This window comes from Nycticebus coucang, chromosome 17 (assembly GCF_027406575.1).
Source record: "Nycticebus coucang isolate mNycCou1 chromosome 17, mNycCou1.pri, whole genome shotgun sequence".
Lineage (NCBI taxonomy): Eukaryota > Metazoa > Chordata > Mammalia > Primates > Lorisidae > Nycticebus > Nycticebus coucang.
The window spans coordinates 39,864,926-39,891,260 of NC_069796.1; the positions used below are offsets into that span (position 1 = coordinate 39,864,926).

Genomic DNA, 26,335 nt, shown 5'->3' on the forward strand with positions numbered 1-26,335 from the left:
TTTTCTATGTATTCTACCCACTTGATTTCATCACTTTGTAAATGTATTTGATGGTAAATTGTGAAAATAAAAATAATGTACATCACTTTCTTTATTGTAATTGCTTCTGAAGGAATACATGGTTATGATAACAGCAAAAAAAAAGTGAGAAAACATGTGAAATGCACCATTCTCCTATCTACTCTCCCCCCACCCCCCAGCCCTGATTCCTATTTGGTGAACTTTTGTTTTGTTGTTTTGTTGTTTTTTGGAGACAGAGTGTATCTCTTTCACCCAGGCTGGAGGGCAGGGGTGCGATCACAGCTCACTGTAACCTCCAGCTCCTGGGCTCAAGCAATCCTCCCACCTCAGCTTCTGGAGCAGCTGGACTACAGGAGAGCACCATACCTGGTTAATTTTTTTAAACATAATACTCCTTTTAAGTTTGGTCCTTTCATTCTCATTGCTGTATAGTATATTCTATTGCATAAATATGCCACAATTTATTGTCTATCTTTTAGATGAATATTTGTATGGGGCAAAGTATGGCTGTTATGAATAATACTGCTACAAACATTATTGAATGCATATTTTAGTGATTTGCTGTGTGATACTATGTGTCTTTTGGTAAATCTGTATGTGCAGTTTTGTTGGGTATATAGCTAGAAATGGAATCACTCCTCATTTACTAGGTACATGTCCATGTTTAGTAGACATTTTCCAATAGTCTTCCAAAGTGGTTGTACTACTTTAAACTGCTATCACCAGTATCTGGCTGTACATGTTTTTCCACATTTTTGCCAATACCTGGTATTGTCTGTTTTTTAATTTTATCCTATTAGCAAAAACTTCTAAACATTTTTTAGCTTTTCTTATATTTACTTTCTTATAATCAAGGAGTATGTTGTAACTTTTATGGTCTGGACTGTTTTTTGATGCCCTACCCCCATATTTATATATGTTGAAGCTCTAATCCAGCGGTTCTCAACCTGTGGGTTGAGACCCCTTTTGGGGGTCGAACGACCCTTTTACAGGGGTTGCCTAATACCAGATATTTACATTATGATTCATAATAGTAGCAAAAATTACAGTTATGAAGTAGCAACGAAAATAATTTTGTAGGTGGTGGTCACCACAACATGAGGAACTGTATTAAAGGGTTGCAGCATTAGGAATCACTGTTCTAATCCCCACGATCTCAGAAAGTGACTGTATTTAGTGAAAGACCTTTAAAGAGGTGAACACATGGAAATGAGTCATTAAGGTAGGGCTTAATCGACTATGACTAGTGTCCTTATGAGAGGAGGAGGTTAGAACATCGAGAGATAGTAGACATGTGTACTCTTAAAGAGATGATCATGTGAAGATACCGGGGGGGGGGGGGGGGGGGGGAAATAGCCATCTACAAGCCAAGGAGAGAAGTGTCCAAATAAAACTAATTCTTCCAATACCTTGATCTTGGTCTTTTAGCCTCCAAATTACAAGGAAGCAAATTTCCGTTCTTTTAGCCACCCAATCTATTGTATTAGTTATGGCAGCCCTAGCAAACAAACACAGTAACCATTTTATAAACTTTTTTTACTGATTGATCGGTTGATTGATATGAGACAGTCTCTGTTGCCCAGGCTAAAGTGCTCTGGCATCAGCCTACCTCACAGCAGCCTCAAAATCCTGGCTTCAAGCAATCCTCCTGCCTCGGCCTCCCAAGTAGCTGGGACTACAGGCACTCAGCAAGACTCCCAGCTAATTTTTCTTATTTTTAGTGGAGACAGGGTCTCTTGCTCTTGCTCAGAATGATCTCAAACTCCTGAGCTCAAGCAATCCTCTCACCCTGAGCTCCCAGAGTGCAAAAATTACAGATGTTAGCCACCGCTCTAGCCATTTTCATAAACTTTAGACACTTTTCTGTTATACTTGCTGAGTACTTAGCACACTTAAAAAAACTTCAGTCATTGATTTTCACATATAGCTATTAATATATCACTATTTTGAGGTATTTCTGCATAAAACTGAAATCTGCATTTATTCTTCCATTAATAACAATTTCATTTGATTTTTCTTGTGAAAAAGGATAGCATCCTTATTCTTCCTTTTATATCTCTTTCTCTTACACTTTCCAAACTCTCTCAATTGAACTTCTACTTTTACATTTTATAACCATAGCTTTATATCTTCTCTATAACCACAGCTAAGAATCCCTTGTCTTTATCCACAGATATGTTTAAAAACCTGAAAATAAATATTAACAATTTTATTTTTATGACTATATTAATTATTAATGCCCTGCAGTCAGAAATCACCAAAAATATACTGTGTCAGAACAAAGTTGCATTTATTGACATTTTGCAATGAGGGAGACTGTACACAATAGGGAGCCACAAGTTACCTTAGAGTCTTATAAAGGAGTTATAGGATTTGAGCTTGTGTTAAGTGGTTTGGGGACAGTTTAGGGAAGTGGATATACATTAGGTCTGGCCTAGATGCTTTCAGAAAATGAGAACAATCCTATGATTGGGTATCTTAATTTTATTTAGGAGGTGGAAAGAACAAAGTGAAATTAAAGCTATAATTGGTAAAGAAGCAGCATTCACTCATTAGCAAAGAAAGGGGTTTGGGGCTTTTTTTTTTTTTTTTTTGGTTTGGATGACATTCTTGCTTTTGGTCTCTGCTCAAGTCTGAAGTAATTTTATTTTGGTTTCTCTACATCAGGGTCTCAATGGTACTTTCTGATGTTAGTATTTCATAAGTTGTTTATGTTCAATATGAAAAGATCATGGCCTATGAGTGGCAGAATTCCCTAGTCCCTGTTTGTCAGGGACTGATGATTTCTCAAAATATTTCTCATTGCAGAGCCTTATCACTTAGCTATAAGAACTATCTTTTTGTTTGGATCTGATACTGTGTTTGCCATGCAATTGAAAACAGAATGTTTCTAAAATAGAGATCAAATAGATTCATCATTTAATAAAATGTTGGGGGGGGACCTAATCTTAGTTTGTCATCCTTGGTAGAGTTCTGTGGTGTCATAGCTCAGAGCAACCTCAAACTTTTGGGCTTGAAGTGATTCTCTTGCCTCAGCCTCCCTAGTAGCTGGGACTATAGATGCCTGCCATATCTGTCTATCTTTTAGAGATGGGGTCTTGCTCTTGCTCAGGCTGGTCTTGAACTCCTGAGCTCAGGCAATCCACCCTCCTCGGCCTCCCAGAGTGCTGGGATTACAAGCGTGAGCCACTGTGCCTGGTCCTATTTTTTCTTTTCTTTCTTTTTTTTTTTTTTTTTGTAGAGACAGAGTCTCACTATACTGCCCTCGGGTAGAGTGCCGTGGCGTCACACGGCTCACAGCAACCTCTAACTCTTGGGCTTACGCGATTCTCTTGCCTCACCCTCCCAAGCAGCTGGGACTACAGGCGCCCGCCACAACGCCCGGCTATTTTTTGTTGCAGTTTGGCCGGGGCTGGGTTTGAACCCGCCACCCTCGGCATATGGGGCCGGCGCCCTACTCACTGAGCCACAGGCGCCGCCCTCTTTTTTTTTTTTATATAACTAGAAATACAGAAGATTCATCATTTTAGACTTTGTCAGTTTGTTTTACTATATTTTCAAAATCTCAGTGTATAATTTAGCTTTTCGTATTTCCCACATGAAGAATTCTATCGTTCTGCTTCCAACTAGACTCAATGATCTCTAAGTGTGTACAAAACTGTCATCTTGTCTTCATACCGCTCCTGGTTAAGTCCATTGTTTAATGGATCTTTATCCCTTTCTTGTTTATTCTCTTTTTTTGCCACAGTATATCCTGAAATGGCTTCCTAAAGGAGGATTCACAAAAAAGAAAACTTCTCATGTCCCTGAAAGTCAGAAAATGCATTTAGTTTTCCTTTATATTTTATTTATGGTTTGGCTGGATGTAGAATTCTTACTTAAAAATTACAAATCATTAATGTATCGATTATTGGTTTACAATTTTTGATAAGAAATCTTGTATGAATATGATTCTTCATTTTTTTCATTCTCCCTCTCAATATATAGATACATACACATACACACAAAGGGTGCAAAAAAAATGTATACACATTTTAAGAAAGAAAACTGTATTAAAATTACAGTACTCAATATATACCAATAACAAAAGACGAATACAAGTCATGTTTGCGCACTTCTTGTAACTGCAAAAGTCAAATGTGGCTTGAGGGTATAGGTATTTATGGATATATATATATGTACATATATATATACACACACACACACACATATACCCGCTTTTTCTTTCAAATTTTATAGTTTTCTCTTCTTTGTAGGTTACTTGAATTTTATAATAGTGTGGTGATCTTTTTCATTCATTTTGCTGGACACATATTCTAGCAATTTATACCTTTCCATTCCTGGGATTATTTCATCTCTACTATTATTTTCTTAATAATTGTAGCCCTAACTTTATCTTGTTATTTCTTTTTGGGATTTGTGTTTGTTAGATATTGAATATTCTCAATTATATCTCTGCTTTTTATATTTCTCTTTAGCTTTTCCTCTACATCCTTAAGTCTCTTCTTGCTTTATTTTTGAGTATTTCTAGTGATTTTTAATTTTTGTGTCATATTTAAGTCTCTCAGAAATTTTCGTTATTAAACATTATTATCTGTTATACACTGTTATTGTTGCTACATATTTTCTATGTACTTGACTGTTTTAAATACTTACATATATCTCATTTGATCCTCACAATAGTGGTATTGTTGATATGCTAATTTTCAAGAAGAATGAACTTGAACACAGAGAGGTAAAGCAAGTTGCCAGAGGCCACTATCCTAATTAATTCAGGCTGCTATAACAAAGTACCATAGATTGGGGCTTATGAACAACAGAAATTTGTCACTGTGCTGGAAGCTGGAAATATGAAATCAGGGTTCCAAAACACTTAGTTTCTTGTCAAGGCCCTCTTCTAGGTTGTAGACTGCTGAAGTACTGTATCTTCACCTGGTAGAAAGAAGGCAAAAATGCTCTCTTAGGTCTGTTTTATAAAGGCATTATTTTCATTCAGGATGGCTGCTCCCTCATGACCTAATTAATTACTTCTCGGAGCTCTAACTCCTAATACCATCATATTGAGGATTAGGATTTCAACAGCCATCTAACTAGTAAGTGATGGAACTACAATTTGAATCCAGGCATCATGACCCCAGAGAGATCGCTTTATTATTATTTTCATCATTATTTTGTTTTAAAAAATTAGAGATGGAGTCTTGCATCTCTTGCCCAGGGTTGGTACTGAAATCATGGGTTCAAATGATCCTTTCACCTCAGCCTCCCAAGTACCATTGTGCACCATTATGTCTTCTTTGTTTTTACTTTCTTCTATTTTTAAATGTACTAAAATTCAAAAAAGTATATAATGTATGTGTACAATTTAAAATAAATAGTAATAAAATGGTCACTCATCTACCCATCACCTAGCTTAATAATTAGAACAATACCAAGACGTTTGAGGTCCTTATGTATCTCCAACATAACATCTTTTTTATTTCAAAATATTAAGGGGATAACATTTTTCAACTCTATAAAAAACAACCAGTACTTGAATCTTGAATTTTTTATTCTTCTTTATAGTTGTAACAGATTTGCATATATTCCTAAATAAATTATTATTTATAAAAACTAAATATATTATAATATAATAATAATATAATAAATATATTATTTAGTTTTTATCTATCTTTGCAATTTATGTAAATGGATTCATATAGTATGGATCTGTAGGCTTTCATTTTTCCTTTTTTTTTTTTTTTTTTTGAGATAGAGTCTGTTGCACAGGCTAGAGTGCCATGGTGTCAGCCAAACCCACAGCAATCTCAGATTCCTGAATTCAAGCGATCTTCCTATCTCGGTCTCCCAATTAGCTGAGACTACAGGTTCCTGCCACAACATCTGGCTAATTTTTCTATTTTTAGTAGAGATAGGGTCTTGCTCGTGCTCATACTGGTCTCAAGCTCCTGAGTTCAAGCAATCCTTCTGCCTTGGCCTCCCGGAGTGCTAGGATTATAGGTCTGAGTCACTGTGCCTGGCTATTTTTCAATTATTATCACATTGAACTATTCATTTTGATGCAGTTAATTAATTTATACTGCTCTATAGTTTTCCATTGTATAAATATATCTTTACTTTTTAATTCATTTTACTATTGATTGACTTTTTGGTTGCTCTAAGAGTCTTTTAACAATGAACAATGCTGCTATAAGCATTCTTGAATGTATCCCCTTCTTCACTGGGGCAAGAGTTTCTTATGGGTATAGGCATATCTAGGAAGGGACTATCTGGATCATACCAAGAACCAAGAAAATATCCAGGTGAATGAAATATCCAATTAATAGATGTCAACACTAAGATGACAGATGTTAGAATTATCTGACAAAAATTTTAAGACATCTCATAAAAATGTTTCAGTAAGCAATTATGAACTGCTTAAATAAAAAGAAAACAAAGTCTCAGGAAATAGAAGATGTGAAGTAACAAAAATGGCAATTTTAGAAATTAACAATGCAATAATGAAATAAAAACTCAATGTATGGACTTAACAGCAGAATGGAGATAACAAAGAAAGAATTAGGAAATTAGAAATTGTCCAATCTGAACAATAGAGCTTTAGAGATCTGAGACAAAAACAAAAGATGTACCATTTGTGTCATTGGAATCCCAGGAGAGGAGAAAGTGGATGATCTGAAAAGTACTCAAAGAAATAATGGCTGAAAACTTCCCAAATTGGCAAAGACAAACCCAGAGATTCAAGAAGCCAAACAAATCCCAAATAGGATAAATCCAAATAAATCCACAAAAAGAGATATCATAGTCAAATTTCTGAAAACTAATGACAAGAAAAATGTCTTGAAAGCAATGAGAGAGAAATTACACCTTACTACCTCTAGGGAAGTTATAATATGAACAACAGTAGATTTCTCATAGAAGTTAGAAGGAAGAAAGGAAGTTGCACAAAAATTTTTGAGTGCTTAAAGAAAAGAATTGTCAACCCAGAACCCTATATCCAGTGAAAATATCCTTCAGGAAAAGAATGTGTTGCCAGTAGACTTACCCTAAAAGAGTGGCTAAAGGAAGTTGTCCAATTAGGAATAAAGCAATAGATAAGGTAATCTTAGAACACCAGGAAAGAAGGAAAACACAAGAAACAAAAATATGGTTAGATACAATAAACTTTCCTTGTCCTCTTGAAGTTTCTAAATTATGTTTGGTGATTGAATCCAAAATTATTACACTATCTGATGTGGCTATAGATGTATGTAGAGGAAATACTTAAGTGAAAGAAGGTAATGGCATATAAAGAGAGGTACATTTCTTATACTTCACTTGAATTGGTCAAAGGATGATATCAGTAAACTATGACTAAATACTGATAGGCTGAGCAGGTTGAAAATTGCACAGTGGAGTCAGAAAGAATTCTGTCAACTGTGTTTCCTGGAAGTGAAATAATGGACCATAACATAGTCTGTCTCAAAACTTTCATAATATAATATCTAGAACAACCACTAAAAAGGTATACAAAGTGATAACACTAAAAGAAATCTATAAATCAAAACAATTCTTTAAGAAAGTTTCTAATAACCCATAGTGATGTAGAAAAAAAGAAAACAGAAAAGCACAAGATGAAAAGAACAAGCAGGAAACAAAAAATAAAGGGAAGAGTTAAACTCTACAAATCAATAATTAAATCTAAATGGTCTTAGCATACCAATTATAACAAACACCTTGGGAGAAATGTTTAAGAATCATGACCCAACTACATGCTGTCTACAACAAACTTCATTTCAAATACAATGAAATAGGCAGATTGAAAGTAACAATATAGAACAATATTATACAAACATTAATAGAAATAAAGCAAGAGTGACCATATTAATGTCAGATAAAGTAGACATCAGAGCAAATAAAATTACTAGAGACAGATTGGGACATTATATAATGACAAAAAAAGAAAATATAGCTATCATAAATGTGTATAAAAAACAATAGAGCTGTAAAATTCACATGTAGGAAGGAAGCAGAAAGTGATAGAACTGAAAGGCGAAATAGACAAATCCACAATTATAGTAAGAGATTTCAATTACCTTCTCTCAACAACTGCTAAAACAATTAGAAAATCAAGCAAGGACATAAAAAAACTCAACATCATCAACCAATAGCATCTAATAAATATTTATAGAATACCCAACACCATCTGAATACTCACTCATTCTTCTCAAATGCTCAGAAGAACATATGAAGGTCAGACAATTGCATTTGCAAACTTATCCTAGAAAAAGTGCTACATACCTCATTGCCAAATATCACTATGGTCACCTTTGAAGTCCTTCCCTTGGCCGTCTGATGACTGCAGTGATATTACTAGGACAAGTTTATAAACTTATATTGTCCGACCCTATACAATGACAATTCTGATGGCCCATCCCAGAAAAAGAGCTCTAAAATTGCTTTGAAGGGTGGATTAGGTGCTGGTGTCAGTATATAGCTTCCTAAGGGGAGTACTTTGAAGGTGACCATAGTGATATTTGGGAGTGAGGTATGTAGCACTTTTCTAGAATGAGTTCAAGAACTTCATTGTCCAACCTTCTAGACAAAATAAAACACATCCTGAGCCATAAAACAAACCTCTACCAGTTTAAAAGTGAAATCATACAGAGTGGGTTTTATAACTACAATGAAATCAAATTAAAAATTAATAAAGGAAAAATAACAGGAAAATCTTCAAACCCTTGGGACCTAAACAATACAGTTCTAAATAATCTATGGATCAAAATGGAAGTCTCAAGGGAAATTAGAAATACGTCAACCTGAGTTGAAAATGAATATACAAAGTACAAAATTTGTAAAACATAGCTAAAATAGTTCAAAGAGGAAATTTTGCAGGACTACATCCTAATGCATACTTAGAAAAGAGGAATACTCTCAAGTCAATCACCCACCATTTTACCAGTTTAAGCTTCCATTTCAAGAAACTGATAAAAGATGAGGAAAATAAGCACAAAGCATGCAAAAGTAAAGAAATAATAAATAGACTAGAAGAAATAAAAAAATTCAAAGGAGAATAATAGAGAAAATAAATAAAATGATAGTGGTTCTTTGAAATATATTGGTAAAATTGACAAACCTCTAGCAACACTGCCAAAGTCTTCCTGGTTGACAATTTGAGATTTCAAATGTGATTTAACATCAAATATTTCATATTTTCAAACTCTTCTGAAGCATATCTACTAACAACTGAGAGGTTTCTTTAAGCGATTGTTTACATATTATTTTTATCCTTGAATTATTTTTATTTGCATAGAAAAATGAAAGAATTGTAAAAGGTCCAGTTCATTCTTGAAGGTTAGTTTTTACCTTGCTTTTTTGATAAACTTCAAGAATTTTTGAAGGTTATAATGGAATTAACAGAAGCATAAAATATAAATCCACTTTATCAGCTATGCAATACAGGTAGGAATCCCTAATTTGAAGATTCAAAATCCTAAACTTTTTGAATGCCAACATAATGCCACATGTGAAAACTTCCACACATAAGTAATTTATACAAACTTTGTTTCATGCACAAATTCTTTTAAAATATTATTTAAAATTACCTTCAGGGTATGTATTATAAGGTATCCATGAAACATAAATGAATTTTGTGTTTAGACTTGGGTACTATTCCCAAAGTATCTCATATTTATGCAAATATTCCAAAATCTAAAAAATATTCAAAATCTAAAACACTTCTGGTCCCAAGCATTTCAGATTAGGGATTATGAACCTGTAATTACAAGCCAACCACATAAAATTGTTTGATATACTTTATAATATTTCATCAGGTAAACTTCTCCATTAGCTCATTAGTCATAATCCAGTTTAGCTATGATTTTAAAATGTCTATCACTTCACTTTAGCATACATGAGCAGGAAAAGTATGGAGCACAATGCTTTTCCATGTTGTCTACCTTTCCACGTTATGTCCAAAGGAGACAGAAGTTTTACCACCCAATTATTAAAACTAAGCTGCAAAATATTATTAAAATCCCAGTGAATTATGGAAATGTTCTATATCTTGAAAGAGATGTGATTTACACAGATGACTCCATTTATTAAAATGGTACAGTTAAGATTGGTGCATTTCTTTCTTTCTTTTTTTTTCTTTTTTGTTGTTGCCATTGTTGTTCATCAGGCCCAGGTCAGATTCGAACCCACCAGCCCTGGTGTATGTGGCCAGTGCCCTACCCACTGAGCTGCAGGTGCTGCCAAGATCAGTGCATTTCAATTTGTGTAAACAGTACCTCAGGAAAGTAACAGTATGAAAGTGATCATTGAGTGGGAGGCAGAGAATGGGGGAAGAGGTATAGATGAAATAATAAGACAATGTTGCGGAGCTGAGTAACGTATGCAGAGGTTTATTCAGTGTATTGTGTATATTGTATTTTTCCATAATAAAAAATTTAAAACGTAATGATCCCTTGTGAAAACATGTTTATAAAGGCAAAGTTAATTCAACTCTACGCTAGCGAATCAAAACAAAGCAAAAGTGAGCAAAGTAGAAAAGTATTCTCCTGAAGGAATCTGATGTAATCTACTTTCTATAAAAAGGGAGTTTCTTAGGTCAGGCATGGTGGCTCACACCTGTAATCCTAGCACTTTGGGAGGCCAAGGTGTGCAAATTGCTTGAGCTCAGGAGTTGGGACCAGCCTGAGCAAGAAGGAGACCCCATCTCAACTAGTTGGGTGTTGTGGAGGGCACTTGTAGTCACAGCTACTTGGGAGGCTGAGGCAAGAGAATTGCTTAAGCCCAAGAATTTGAGGTTGCTGAGGGCTGTGATGCCATGGCACTCTACCCAGGGCAACAGAATGAGACTCTGTTTCAAAAAAAAAAAAACTAAAATAAAACAAAACAAAAAGGGAGGAGTTTCTTGACATACCCAACTGATAATCTTTTGGGGGTACATAGAGATATTACCTACCTTCTAGCACAACTATCAATGTTCTCAAAGGCATTTCAATTAAACAAATTGAGTTTGGTACATACTGTACTGCTGATAAAATTTGATTTAAAATTAAAAATATTTCATTAAGCTATATTTGAGGATTCCTGGTGGTGCTTAGGCAAACACAGTAAATAAAGAACTCTGTGGATGTCATTAAGCTAGAATCAGAACTCAGAATAGCCACAAAAGAAAGAAGCATTGAAGATTGAACAGGAAATAGCATTGTTTCAGCAAAGAAACTAAACTCACACAAGATGCTTATGATTGTTGATTTTACTTCATCAGTTCATTTTGTTGTTTGTATCCTTAAATAACAGTATATTCTCAATAACATTAAATGAACCCTGGATGCTGGTCACATTGATATTCTTTTAATCCTTCTGACTTCATAGAGGAGATTTTTAACTGCAAGATGATTTCAGCTCTTTGGAGTTTAGATTTTATTTAGCTATGTTTACTTCACTAGTAGTTTTGATGTATCATTTTTAATCTTCGATCATCTTAGCTCTTACCTAAAGTAAATTTTACTTGAATTTAATTGATTTTGCCTGTCAACAAGTAAGAAATCTGAAATGAACTATGTTTGCATATTTGTGTTCTTATATGTGCACTGACCTAATGCATACATTTTAAGGACATTTTAGAGCCACATTTTCCAATTTATCTGAGCAGAAAGTGGTGATATAGGAATGGATATAACCATGATATTTCATCATTGAATTCCATGGTATTCACTCAAATGTAGTTCACCTTCATTATATAGCACCATATTTGGCCTGTAGTTGTAGGACCTAGTGTCCTCTTTGCTGTGATACATTTTTTGAATTGTATCATGTTCTTATACCAGTATAGTAGGGTAATATATTTGGGCCTTGATTAACTAATGCGAGAAATGGATTTGACAAAAGAATAAAATGCACAAACCTCTTAAAACCATGTTCAACTCTTTTCATACAAAAATGAAGTAGAGTCCTAGAATGCTTATGACAAGTATTTGATTGCTCCTGGTTCCACTTTCAAATAATTTAATTTCCTTAGATACTTCTTTCATAAGTACTTCTTGGTCTCAGTTTTCTTCCTAATAGCCTCATTGTTCTTTATTATGCAGGCATAGCATACTTAACAAAGTAACTTTGTTGTTCATGCCCCTTATAAGTAATATAATTTAGAGAATTTATTGTTTATTTTACTATTAGTGTTGCTAATAAACTTCTACAATTTGTATAGTTTGTTGATGTGTTTGTTGGGACAATTAAATAGTGTACCTCTTGGACATTCAAATAACACTGCTCTTTAGAGATAAACTGCACTGTCAAAGAATCATGGTTTATTGTAGGAAGTTTTTTGTACGTTACCTGAAATAGTGATTCTTAAATGTTGCTACGTGTAAGAACAACTTAAGGAAAACATAGTTTGAGAATTTGATTCAAGGGAACCCAAAAATTGGCTTTAAAAAATGTGCACAGGCACAAAACCAATACATCCAAGCAATTCTTTATGTATGTGGTTCGCACACGGAGTTTGAGAAACACTGACTTGACCCAAAAGTCTTTATAATGCTCAGATTTCAGAAAGGGTATTGATGTGAAAACACCTCATGAAGTTATTAATTTGAACGCGTGGTGGCGGTGTAGGCTAAGACAGTGGAGTGGAAAAATCCTATGCAGATTCAGTGGACTCCATTTTACCCAAAAGCCAAGTAAAATTACAGAACACATTTACAGCCAAAAACTAAGATAGACGTCTTTAGAAAGGCAGTCGTCGCCAGGCAAGAATAAGAACAAATTTAAAAATCTATACCAAAGACAGTTCGGAGGGTCGGAGGGTCGATGTTGGATGCCGTGACTGGGAGCTGAGGAGGATTTTTCCTATGGAATCAGATCTAACTATGGAGATGGTACGAACAGAAGTACAGCACAACAAAAGGCAAGTGGCGATTTTCATTTTATTGATGCTCTTGCGGAAAGTGTGTTCAGAATCCATTCAGTATTCAGCACTGGAGGAAGCAGAGAGGGGCACATTTGTGGCCAACTTGACAAAGGACCTGGGACTTGGGGTGGGAGAGCTGGCCGCACGGGGCGCCCGGGTTGTTTTCAAGGGGAACAGACAACATTTGCTGCTTGACCCACAGACCTACAATTTGCTGCTAAATGAAAAACTTGACAGGGAAGAGCTGTGCGGCTCCACTGAGCCGTGTGTGCTTCCTTTCCAAGTGTTACTGGAAAACCCCTTGCAGTTTTATCAGGCTGCCTTGCGAGTCAGAGATATAAATGACCATGCCCCAGAGTTCCCTTCCAGAGAAATGATTTTGAAAATATCAGAAATTACTACGCCAGGAAAAATATTTCCCTTAAAAATGGCAAACGATTTAGATGTTGGCAGCAACAGTCTTCAGAGCTACAGAATCAGCTCCAATCCTTACTTCCACGTTCTCACCCGCAATCGCGGCGACCGCAGGAAGTTCCCGGAGCTGGTGCTGGACAAGGCGTTGGACCGAGAGGAGCAGCCTCAACTCAGGCTGACGCTCACCGCGCTGGACGGCGGGTCTCCGCCCAGGTCAGGAACCTCAGAGATTCAGATCCAGGTTTTGGACATCAATGACAACGCCCCTGAGTTTACTCAGGAGTTCTATGAAGTGCAAGTCCCTGAGAACAGCCCCATTGGCTCTCTCATTACTACTGTCTCAGCCAGAGATTTAGATGCAGGATCCTTCGGGGAGGTATCCTATGCTCTATTTCAAGTCGATGACGTTAACCAACCTTTCGAAATAAACACAATCACAGGAGAAATTCGACTGAGAAAAGCTTTGGATTTTGAAGAATTTCAGAATTATCATGTGGACATTGAGGCCACAGATGGTGGAGGCCTAACAGGAAAATGTTCTTTAGTCCTCAAGGTCCTGGATGTGAATGACAACGCCCCTGAATTGACCATCTCATCACTCTTCAGCCCCATCCCAGAAAACTTGCAGGAGATCATAGTGGCAGTTTTCAGTGTTTCAGATGCAGATTCTGGACATAACCAACAGGTTATTTGTTCTACAGATAACAATCTCCCTTTTATTCTAAAACCATCAGTGGAAAATTTTTACACTCTGGTAACAGAAGGTGCCCTGGACAGAGAGACCAGAGCTGAGTACAACGTCACCATCACTGTCACTGACTTGGGGACACCTAGACTGAAAACCCAACACAGCATTACTGTGCTGGTCTCTGACGTCAATGACAACGCCCCCACGTTCAGTCAAACTTCCTACACCTTGTTTGTCCCCGAAAACAACAGCCCCGCCCTGCACATAGGCACGATCAGCGCCACAGACAGAGACTCAGGCACCAACGCCCAGGTCACCTACTCCCTGCTGCCACCTCAGGAACCCCACCTGCCCCTCGCCTCCCTGGTCTCCATCAACGCCGACAACGGACACCTGTTCGCCCTGAGGGCGCTGGACTTCGAGGCCCTGCAGGCGTTCGAGTTCCGCGTGGGCGCCACAGACCGAGGCTCCCCCGCGCTGAGCAGCGAGGCGCTGGTGCGCGTGGTGGTGGTGGACGCCAACGACAACTCGCCCTTCGTGCTGTACCCGCTGCAGAACGGCTCTGCGCCCTGCACCGAGCTGGTGCCCAGGGCGGCCGAGGCGGGCTACCTGGTGACCAAGGTGGTGGCGGTGGACGGCGACTCGGGCCAGAACGCCTGGCTGTCGTACCAGCTGCTCAAGGCCACGGAGCCCGGGCTGTTCAGCGTGTGGGCGCACAATGGCGAGGTGCGCACCGCCAGGCTGCTGAGCGAGCGCGACGCGGCCAAGCACAGGCTGCTGGTGCTGGTGAAGGACAATGGCGAGCCTCCGCTGTCTGCCAGCGTCACGCTGCACGTGCTGCTGGTGGACGGCTTCTCCCAGCCCTACCTGCCGCTCCCGGAGGCGGCGGCGGAGCAGGCCCAGGCCGACTCGCTCACCGTCTACCTGGTCATCGCCTTGGCCTCGGTGTCCTCGCTCTTCCTGTTCTCGGTGCTGCTGTTCGTGGCGGTGAGGCTGTGCAGGAGGGACAGGGCGGCGTCTGCGGGTCGCTGCTCGGTGCCTGAGGGCCACTTTCCGGGCCACCTGGTGGACGTCAGCGGCACTGGGACCCTGTCGCAGAGTTACCAGTATGAGGTGTGTCTGACGGGAGGCTCAGCGACCAGCGAGTTCAAGTTTCTGAAGCCAATTATCCCCAACTTAGCTCCTGCAGGAACTGGAAGGGAAGGGGAAGAAAGCTCCACCTTTCGAAATAGCTTCCCATTCAGCTAAGTATTTAATTATTCTACTAACCCCCATTTATTAAGTTTGGAAATATCTTTTAACATGAAGTTATGTGTTATTGATGCATGTTATTGATGATCTAGTTTTTGCTTAATTTACTCTCTTTTTTAGGTCGAGTTCTAAAAAAATAATATTTGCAATGCATATTATTTCCTCTATTTGTGCTTAGTAGTTTTTTATTACTTCATTGACTGTATTTGATAGTCTTAGTAAAAAGTAAAATTTTATTTGCATAATTAAAAAATTGAAAATAAATCACCTCTTTTTACAAAAACATATTTCAAAGCACTTAACTAAAATTGTATTTCCAAATTTTGGTGATAGTAGTTTCACTATTGCTGTGTCAGAATACATAAAAATATGAGTATTTATTATTTCATATTGTAAGTCTGATTTTGGGCTAGCTCCTACAGTGTATAACCCTAATGATAAAAACCAGGAATGGCCCTATGCTAAGATAGCATTTCATACTGCTGAGTATTTCAATATACTATAATAATCAACACATATTTTCTACAAATATAGACTGTAGTGAAGTCACAATATATTATATTACAGTCTGTGATCCTCATGTAAGAACATGATGGTCTGTTTTTAAAAACATCAAGCCAGTTATAAATGCTTAATAAATACATTTGCTGAATGTTATCAACATCCTGTAGTCAATTTCTAAAAGTATATTTTCTATGAGTGAAGAATTGCTAGTATCCTCTCTACAATAATATATACCCTGTGGTGAAATTATTATCATTGCTAACTTATTTACTCTTTGCTTTCTTTCAAAACAGAAAACACTCTTTTACTCATCCTCCACTCCATTATAAAATATAAAATGCTTAAGAAAACATTTTATCTTACCTTTGCCTATCAACTTAAAAGCTTAAAGATCTGTTTTGTATTTTTAAATTCCTCCTTTCACTTTCCCAAGCTTCTCTATGTGATATCTGCCAAGAACTAAGTAATGTATTTGTTTCAGGTTATTAGATAATGTCAGATTTTCACTTCTAGTCCTGTGTATGCATCATTTGCCTTTATTAACCATAAAACCATTTACTTTCACAATTTAGCCAACCTTTGGTCTTACTTGTGTTAATTATATTTGTGTTATTTTATGAAAGATCCCTCTTTTCAACTTCCTGTCAAAGGCAGGCAATCTATATTAAAGAAACAATTAACTGAAAAAAAACATTATTGAAACAGAGTCTCATTATGTCGCCCCCAGTAGAGTGCTATGGCATCACAGCTCACAGCAACCTCAAACTCTTGGCTTAAGTGATTCTCTTGCCTCAGCCTCCCAAGTAGCTGGGACTACAGGTGCCCACCACAATGCTGAACTATTTTTTTTTTTTTTTGCTGTAGCTGTCATTGTTGTTTGGCAGGCCCAGGCTGGGTCCGAACTTGCCAGCTCTGGTGTATGTAGATGGCGCCCTAGCTGCTTTGAACTACAGGCACCAAGCCAAACTGAATATTTTCTTTTTATCCTTAATTAAAGTAGAACTGAGCTTAACTAAATTATATTCAACTGTGTTTTGTGTCTAGATAAATGAACTGTCGTGATGATTACCAATGGGTTCAATGAGTGTAGGGAACATTTACTGATTTGTATTCTCAGATATTTTCCCTTCCCTCCTTGAAATAGCATTCTTTGTCTTTAGAGGGATTCGCTTTTATTACTATTCTCACTCCAGTAACGTGACTTTAATTGGAGCAGTGGTGTTTTTTCAAAATCCCCCATCTCCATAGTCCCAGAGGATGTAGACTGGCATGGGTTCCTGTTCAAAGCAGACAGGTCAAAACGTTTCCCCAGAAACTATATATTGTTTACCTCAGTGAATTTGTTGTCTTCATGTTTGTAGAAAGACATTGCCTAAATTCTGATCTTATACTGATTTTGAACAAAACAAATGGCCATTTCTTCTCATCTTCACTGGACTCTGCACACACTGAACTTATGAAAGAAAAATATTCCCAAAAGCTATGTAGACCATAGTGAAAAGAAATAAAATTTTTTTCTTTCAGGAGTTACAGGGGCATTGCAATTTGAGAATAGAAACTTGATTTTTAAAAATTTGTGATTTGTTTTCACAAAACAGAATAAATTAGTGTTTTGTGATAGAATATAAATCCCGCAGGAGAAATAATTGTGATTTATTTACTGTATTATCTCAAGAAATTAGATGAATGCCCACACAGATAAATACTTGTCAAATGAATTTGCCTGGAGCAGAGCAGTTTTGTGTACTGAACTATAATCTTTTAAAGAATATGATTATAGACATTAATTAATTAATTTTGCTGTCACAACTGTTGTGAGCTACCCAAACAAGACTGCAGGATCATTGAGGGTGGGGAGCATATAATAGGCTAGGACCTAAAAATCACTGCTTATGTTTTAGTTATTACCTAAATTACCATTTAGCTTTAAAATAAAAATTATGTGAAGTTGTAAAGCAGAACGCTTGGTGGCGCTGCAGGCTAATAGAGTGAAAGACTTTCTAAAAGCCTTACAGCTTCTGGCAGCTCTAAAAGGAAATTACTTTTTGCTACTGGGGAAAAAAGGTTTGAGAGAGGTGGGCGATCTATATCAGACAATGTTAAAAAGAAGTAACTCAAGATATTCAAACGGAGATAGCTCAGTTGGTTGTTGAGCAATTATTTTGTGATTAAATACTGCATCATTTGGACGGTGAGGAACGATGGAGACGCTGCTGCCCAAAGCGCCAGAGAAAAGGCAAGTGACCGCCATTATTTTGCTATTACTGTTGTGGGAGGCGGGCAGTGCTGCTATTAAGTATTCCCTCTTAGAAGAGAGAGAGAGTGGCTTTTTTGTGGCCAACCTAGCAAAAGATCTGGGGATGAGTGTAGGGGAGATGGCTGCGCGGGGGGGCCGAATTCTTTCGAAAGGGAACAAACAGCATTTGCAACTCGAACAGACGAGTGGGAATTTGCTGCTAAAAGAAAGATTGGACCGAGAAGAATTGTGCTGTGACATGGATCCATGTATACTGCACTTCCAGGTATTACTGAAAAATCCAGTTCAACTTATTCAAGGTGAACTACAGCTCCAAGATATAAATGACCATGCCCCAGAATTCCTGGAAAATGAAATAGTCCTAAAAATCTCTGAAAGTAGCCGTCCCGGAACTCTATATCCTTTGAATATAGCTCAAGATTTGGATGTAGGTATCAACACAGTTCAGAACTATATAATTAGCACCAATGCCCACTTCCATCTTTTCACCCGCAATCTGAGCGATGGCAGGAAATACCCAGAGCTGGCACTGGACAAAGCCCTGGACCGAGAGGAACAGCCTGAACTCAGATTAACCCTCACCGCGATAGATGGTGGGTCACCGCCCAGGACTGGGACTTCCCAGGTTCTCATCGTTATTCTGGACATCAATGACAATGCCCCTGCATTTGTTCAGAGGCTGTATGAGGCTCAGGTCCCAGAGAATAGCCCTGTAGGTTCCCTTGTCATCAAGGTCTCTGCTAGAGATTTAGATGCTGGGATCAACGGAGAGCTCTCCTACTCATTTTTCCAATCCTCAAACCGAGTCATTCGGGCTTTTGAAATAAACAGAGTCACGGGAGAAATTAGATTAAAAAAGGTGTTGGATTTTGAGGAAATTCCTTCTTACCGTATGGAAGTTGAGGCTTCAGATGGTGGGGGTCTTTCAGGAAAATGCACGGTCGTCATAGAAGTGATGGACATAAACGACAATGCCCCTGAACTGACCATGTCTTTACTCATCAGTGATATCCCAGAAAACTCCCCAGAAACTGTGGTTGCTATTTTCAGAATTTCAGATCCAGACTCTGGGGACAATGGAAAAATGACGTGTTCCATCCAAGACCATCTACCCTTCCTTCTAAAACCTACTGTAGAAAATTTCTTTACCTTGGTAACAGAAGGGTCATTGAACAGAGAGACCAGAGCCCAGTACAACATCACCATCACAGTCACTGACATGGGGACACCCAGGCTGAAAACAGAGCACACCATAACAGTGTTGGTCTCAGATGTCAATGACAACGCCCCCGCCTTCACCCAAACCTCCTACACGCTGTTCGTCCGCGAAAACAACAGCCCCGCCCTGCACATAGGCACGATCAGCGCCACAGACAGAGACTCAGGCACCAACGCCCAGGTCACCTAATCCCTGCTGCCACCTCAGGAACCCCACCTGCCCCTCGCCTCCCTGGTCTCCATCAACGCCGACAACGGACACCTGTTCGCCCTGAGGGCGCTGGACTTCGAGGCCCTGCAGGCGTTCGAGTTCCGCGTGGGCGCCACAGACCGAGGCTCCCCCGCGCTGAGCAGCGAGGCGCTGGTGCGCGTGGTGGTGGTGGACGCCAACGACAACTCGCCCTTCGTGCTGTACCCGCTGCAGAACGGCTCTGCGCCCTGCACCGAGCTGGTGCCCAGGGCGGCCGAGGCGGGCTACCTGGTGACCAAGGTGGTGGCGGTGGACGGCGACTCGGGCCAGAACGCCTGGCTGTCGTACCAGCTGCTCAAGGCCACGGAGCCCGGGCTGTTCAGCGTGTGGGTGCACAATGGCGAGGTGCGCACCGCCAGGCTGCTGAGCGAGCGCGACGCGGCCAAGCACAGGCTGCTGGTGCTGGTGAAGGACAATGGCGAGCCTCCGCTGTCTGCCAGCGTCACGCTGCACGTGCTGCTGGTGGACGGCTTCTCCCAGCCCTACCTGCCGCTCCCGGAGGCGGCGGCGGAGCAGGCCCAGGCCGACTCGCTCACCGTCTACCTGGTCATCGCCTTGGCCTCGGTGTCCTCGCTCTTCCTGTTCTCGGTGCTGCTGTTCGTGGCGGTGAGGCTGTGCAGGAGGGACAGGGCGGCGTCTGCGGGTCTCTGCTCGGTGCCTGAGGGCCACTTTCCGGGCCACCTGGTGGACGTCAGCGGCACTGGGACCCTGTCGCAGAGTTACCAGTATGAGGTGTGTCTGACGGGAGGCTCTGAGACCAGCCAGTTTAAGGCTCTTACACCTACATTCCCCATCCTCTTGGGTGAAGAGGCTGGTGGAAACATGTAAGGAACTCCAACGCCAGAAATCGTTAGGGTTTTAATTAGGAATCTAACAGATTACAGTGGTAAATCCTAGGATTCACTAATCCAGCACAGAGAGCTGTATATTCACGTGTTAGTAATTGTTGTCATATTTATAGCTATTTCAGCCTCCTGAATTATTTTATATTCTATTTCTTGTTATTATTGATAGTCATCTCGTATAGTCCATGTGCATTCAATACCAGAGAAATGATGTTTCTTAAGTGTGTTATTTGGTCAGTTTTTTGGAAGCCACAGGTATTTTCAAGGTTCCCAATTTTTGAACTTGGTCATTGATGTCCTGTTATGATTAAGAGAATTCTGTTCTAAATTTTATGGGTATTATCAGCATGAACCTAACTCTATTGTAAATTATGGCTTTCAGTTTTAAAAATAATTTTTAATTATGAAGAATTTTAGAAATCTTGTATATTGTTGGATTTTCTGTTGTGTTGTTTCAAAAATACTATTGTTTCCTCAAATGAACCAGTACTTTATCTAGATGGAGTTTTCTCAATTGAGTGCTTTCTTTCAAAATCAATGCCATTTAATTAGACCATCTCCTGTTATTCTAAAGGATTCAATTTCTGTTACATGAAAAGACAGAAAAAAGTTGGTAGACTTGTGATTGCTTTTTCATAATAAATTGTTTTGTTATGGATACTACTCTTATTCTTTAAGATAACATATAGTCACGAAATTCGAACATATGCTAATGACAAAAGGGAAAGCAAATTAACATCATTACACCATCCAGAAATAATTTCATTAAGTCAACATCATTCTAAAATATTTCTAAGAATGCACATAAGAACAGATGGAAAGTTTTATAAAATTGATCTATAATAAATGAATAGCTTCAAATTAAAACCATCAGCTTGAATATAATAAAACAGAAATGAAACTATAGAACTTGTATCATATCTGTTTAGATAAAGAATCCTATAAGGTGAAAAAACAAGATTATGATGCATATTAAGATACTAGCATTACTTAACTGCCTGCTTAACTATAACCAAATAAACATTCCTACACCCCCTCCCACCTTTCCTTTCCTCACCTTACTTATACTTTTTGTGTTTCATATTGTTACCCTTAATTTATTTTGAATGAATTCTTCCCATAATTAGATATTTTATATATTTTTAAATTTAATTTGAAATTATATAGTGCTCTTTTTTCAATTTAAGTCACATGAGAATGGCCAGAGGTAACCACTTTTGATCCATTTAACAGTTTTTCCCCATATTTGCTTCCATATTTCCAAATCACAGTTATAAAATGTTATCAAATTTTAGTAGTAGATATCGTCCTGCAGAGTCTCTCTCTCACACACACACACACTTGCACATTTCCTCTAATTAGCAACATCCTGTTTGTTTATGTAAATATGACTCCGGCTTGAGCCTAAAGAATTAAAATAAAAAGCCTCTTTTCTTTACCCTAAGGTAATAATGGCCTTCTTTTTCAATTTAGTTATTTTTCTATGTACCTATTTTAAATAATCTATAAACTTTCTAAAGCTCCTAATTTTGTGTTTAAACTCATAAAATTATCTATCAGATCCATTCTTTTCTCTTGGAGCCATCCTGGAGGTATTGAGACTCCTACTTAACTGCACGCTATTCTGTAGGCCTACGTATGGCATTGCACAGCCGGCAGTTTGCTTTGCCCATTAACCTGAGAATATATTATCTCCCTCCTCATGGATTTCATGTGTTTCACATCTTCTCTTTTGTTTGGTTTACTCCCTGAGTTCTTGAAGAATATTTAATAATAAATTTATTGAGAGCTTGAATATCTGAAATTTTCAGATGTGAAAATAATCAAATGTTCATTTTAAAGACATTGTTATATGTAGAATTATATAAGGAATTACTTGTCACTAGTACTTTAGGGCATTCCTCCATTGCCGTCTTATCTCCAAGGTTGTGATGTTCATACATTCTGATTTCCAGCTCTTTTCTGAGAACCTTTGCTTTCCCTCTAGATCACCGGTTGTCAACGTGGGGAAATTTTGATTCTAGGAGCATTTTGCAATGTCTGGAAACATTTTTAATTGTCACAGCTGTCAATAGTGCTGAGGCTAAGAAACTTTAGATAAATTAAGGCTCTTACATTTATCTCTGGTGTTATAAAATTTCATTGTGTCACAGCATAAGAATTTTGTCATTTATTGCGCTAATTATTCGGTGAGACTTGTCAATCTTGAGACATTCCTTAGACTAGGACAGAGTTGAGATGTTTAATTTTGAAAAATATTTCCTTCAGTCAATGTTTTTCTTTATTCTATAGTTTCTATATATTTAGTTGTATAGTGACCTCCTGGTTTGATATTTCATTTTTCTTGTCCTTTTCCTATTTACTATCTTCTGTCTTTATTTTCCTGGACTCCAGTAGATTTTCTCAACTATTTTTTTATACTGATGGCTGAATTTTAAACTTTTGATTTCAAAGTTTTATTTTCAAAAATTCTCTTTCTTGTTCTCTGAATGTTTATATAGCAGCCTTTTAGTTTAGATTATTTTGGTGAGTGTAATTCACATGCCATAATATTCATCCTTTCAAAACATGAGTTCAGTGGTAGTATATTCAAAAGATAATATACCCCAAAAAGAATCCTGGTATCCATCAGCCAGTCATTACCCATTTCCTCCTCCCTTTGCCATGAGCAACCACTAAACCACTGATCACTTTTTTGTTTCTTTGCATTCGCCTGTTCTAGACATTTAATATAAATGGAATCTTACCATATGTAGCCTTTGTGTTTTGCTTATTTCACTTAGCATAATGTTTTCAAAGTTCATTCATGTTATATAGCATGTATTAGTACTTTATCCCTTTCTATCACTGAACAAACATTCCAGCATATAAATGTACCACATTTTGTTTGTCCATTCATTTGATGTGCATTTGGATTTGTTTCCACTTTTTGGCCATTAAGAATACTGTTGCTAGAAACATTCATGAACAAGTTTTTCTGTGACACATGTTTCTATCCCTTGGGTTATATACCTTTGATTAGAATTGCTGGGTCGTATAAGTAATTCTGTATAACATTTTGAGGGACTGTCCAATTGTTTCCAAAGTGATTTCACTCTCAACAGGATATGGGAGTTCCAATTTCTTTACATCTTTACTAACACTTGTTATTTTCTTTTTGGTTATACCCATTCTAGAAAGTGTGAGTAGTATCTTATTGTGGCTTGATTTGCATTTTCCAAATGACTAATAATATTGAGTATCTTTTCTATCTTTTCATATGCTTAGTGGCTATTTGCCTATCTTTGGAGAAATGTCTACTCAAATTCTTTGCCTTTTTTTTTTGAGACCAAGTCTCACTTTGTCACCCTGGGTAGAGTGCTGTGGCATCACAGCTCACAGAAACCTCAAAATCTTGGGCTTAAGCGATTCTCTTGCCTCAGCCTCCCAAGTAGCTGGGACTATAGGTGCCTACCACAATGCCCAGCTATTTTTAGATATGAGGTCTCAATCTGGCTCTGGCTGGTCTTGAACCTGTAAGCTCAAGCAATTCACCCGCCTCAGTGTCTCAGAGTGCTAGGATTATAGGCGTAAGCAAACACGCCCAGCCCTATGCCTATTTTCTTAATTGATATTTTCTTTTTATTGTTGAATTGTAGTAGTTCTTTGTATTTTTTTATACTAGGTCTTTATCAGATACGTGGTTTACAAATATTTTCTCCTATGATTTGTATTTTCACCTTATTGATAATGTCCTTTGAAATACTAAAGTTGTTTTTTTTTTATAAAGGCTAGTTTATCTATTTTTTTCTTTTTTTAATAAGGCACTAAAAAGCTGATTAGACTTTGTATGTTTGGGTGAGACTAGTTGAGTGGTGGCCTTCACTTCAGAGTAATGAAAGAGTAAACATTTAATTTGGGAACCAAAAGTCAGTATCTATAAGTCTTTTCTCTTTAGCCCACATTGTTCTTCAGAAGGGAATTCAGGGCCAGGTGCGGTGGCTCACGCCTGCAATCCCAGCACTCTGGGAGGCCGAGGCGGGTGGATTGACTGAGCTCACAGGTTCAAGACCAGCCTGAGCCAGAGTGAGACTTCGTCTCTAAAAAATAGCCGGGGTGCCTGCTAAAAAATTGTGGTGGGTGCCTGTAGTCCCAGCTACTCTGGAGGCTGAGGCAAGATAATTTCTTTGAGGGTGCTGTGAGCTATGACACCACAGCACCCTACCAAGGTCACAAAGTGAGACTCTGTCTCAGAAAAGAAAAAAACAACAAGAATTCAATAAGGAGGGTGTTGAGTGGGCTAAAAGCTACTATAAAATTAATCCTTACCACTGTGAGAGCTTCTTGGTTTGGGAGAAGGGGTCCTGGTTATTACGTATAATTTTTTTTTTTTTTTGCCAGGGCTGGGTTTGAACCTGCCACCTTCGGCATATGGGGCCAGCCCCCTACTTCTTTGAGCCACAGTCTCCCTACTCCTTTGAGCCACAGGCACTGCCCAATATGTATAATCTTTTAATCCTCTTCTCTCTAAGGTTTCAGTTTTGCCCTTAGTTGTGCTGGTGTCCCTCAGTCCACAGCCCTTCCTATTAAACCTCTCCCAATTTCTGCCACTATGAGAAAAGAGCAGGAATCTGGTTGGGGAATAGCAGCAACAGTGGATGACCTTTGCCTACCTTCTAAGGCTCACATGAAGGCATCTCATTGATACAACCTAATTTACATACAGAATAATACTTCTAAGGAGTGTATAAAATGGACTTTTAAGCTTTTTAGACCCCCAATTTTTAAAAAGTTTATAAAATGAAGTAGGAATGGATAACACATGCCAATAGAACAGAGGAGAATTATCATTGGTTCAAAGGGCCTTGTCCCAACAATTGAATTTATACTCTTATTGCTTTTTCAGCTAAGCTGTTAGTGGAACAAGAATTATTTTGGCTACAAAAAATACCACCAATATGGAGAGAAACCATCATAAAATCCTCTAATAACCAACCTGAATCAAATAACTTGTTTGACCCTATCTACCCGTGGTAGGCAGTTGGGAGTATATGGTGAGTCTGAGTGGATATAATTTAGACTGCTACTTTATATGTTCTTTCCAAATATATGTTCTTTCCTTATTTATTACTACTATACTGCACATTTTAGCTTCTCATGTCTGTATGTGGGCTACAGATTATATTTCCAATCTCTTTTGAAGCCAGGTTGGTCTTATAACTAAGCTATAGGCAGTGAGATATAAGCACAAGTGCTATGGAGTATTTCATGGAAGTAATCTTTTTTAAAAGGAGGGAAAATCCTTGCCTTCCTCCTATTTGGGGATGTAATGGCTAGATATCAGACAGCTATTTAGGGCTATGAGGTAAAATGACCATATCCTGAAGATGGCAAATCAACAATGGGATGAGACTGGGTCCCAGATATCATGGGTTCATTTCAGCCACTAGCCTTATTTTATCTGAGAGAAAAAAATAAATTATATTTTGACATTGTTATTTTGTGTTTTTATATAGCTTTAGCCAAAAATTATATATAATATGCATCCATAAATTATATTTTTTTGAGACAGAGTCTTACTATGTTACCCTTGGTAGAGTGCTGTGGCATCACAGCTCATGGCAACCTCCAACCTTTGGGCTTAAGCAATTTCTTGCCTAATCCTCCCAAGTAGCTGGGACTACAGGTGCCCACCAGCTATTTTGTTGTTGTCATTGTAATGTTTGGCAGGCCCAGGATGGGTTCAAACCTGATAGCCCCAGTGTACGTGGCCGGCGCCCTAATCACTGAGCTACAGGCATCGAGCCAACATCCACAAATTATATATAACCTAATTCTAGCTGATATAGGAAGCTTTCAAAATAATATTAAAGGTAAAAGAAAAAGGTTGACTAGAGAAAAATGAGAGACATACATGCATACCTTAGAAATCAGTGTTTATTGAAAACAAAGTAAATGACTCTGAAATAAAAAAAATTGTTTTTAAAAATAAGGAAAATAAATAGATTAAATC

At 38.2% G+C, this 26,335-nt stretch overlaps 2 protein-coding genes across 2 annotated transcripts; both read left to right on the forward strand.

The window, feature by feature from the left end:
• The first annotated feature begins 12,695 nt into the window (after window positions 1–12,695).
• Window positions 12,696–17,270, forward strand: PCDHB6 (protocadherin beta 6). The gene has a single exon (XM_053567311.1). The coding sequence runs from the start codon at window positions 12,858–12,860 to the stop codon at window positions 15,264–15,266; it is 2,409 nt and encodes an 802-aa protein (XP_053423286.1). The 5' UTR covers window positions 12,696–12,857; the 3' UTR covers window positions 15,267–17,270.
• A 546-nt stretch (window positions 17,271–17,816) lies between these two features.
• LOC128569197 (protocadherin beta-17-like) lies at window positions 17,817–21,529 on the forward strand. The gene is given in 2 exon segments (XM_053567335.1): window positions 17,817–20,321; window positions 20,324–21,529. Coding segments are annotated over 2 exon segments (2,388 nt in total). The 5' UTR covers window positions 17,817–17,974; the 3' UTR covers window positions 20,365–21,529.
• Window positions 21,530–26,335: the final 4,806 nt, after the last annotated feature.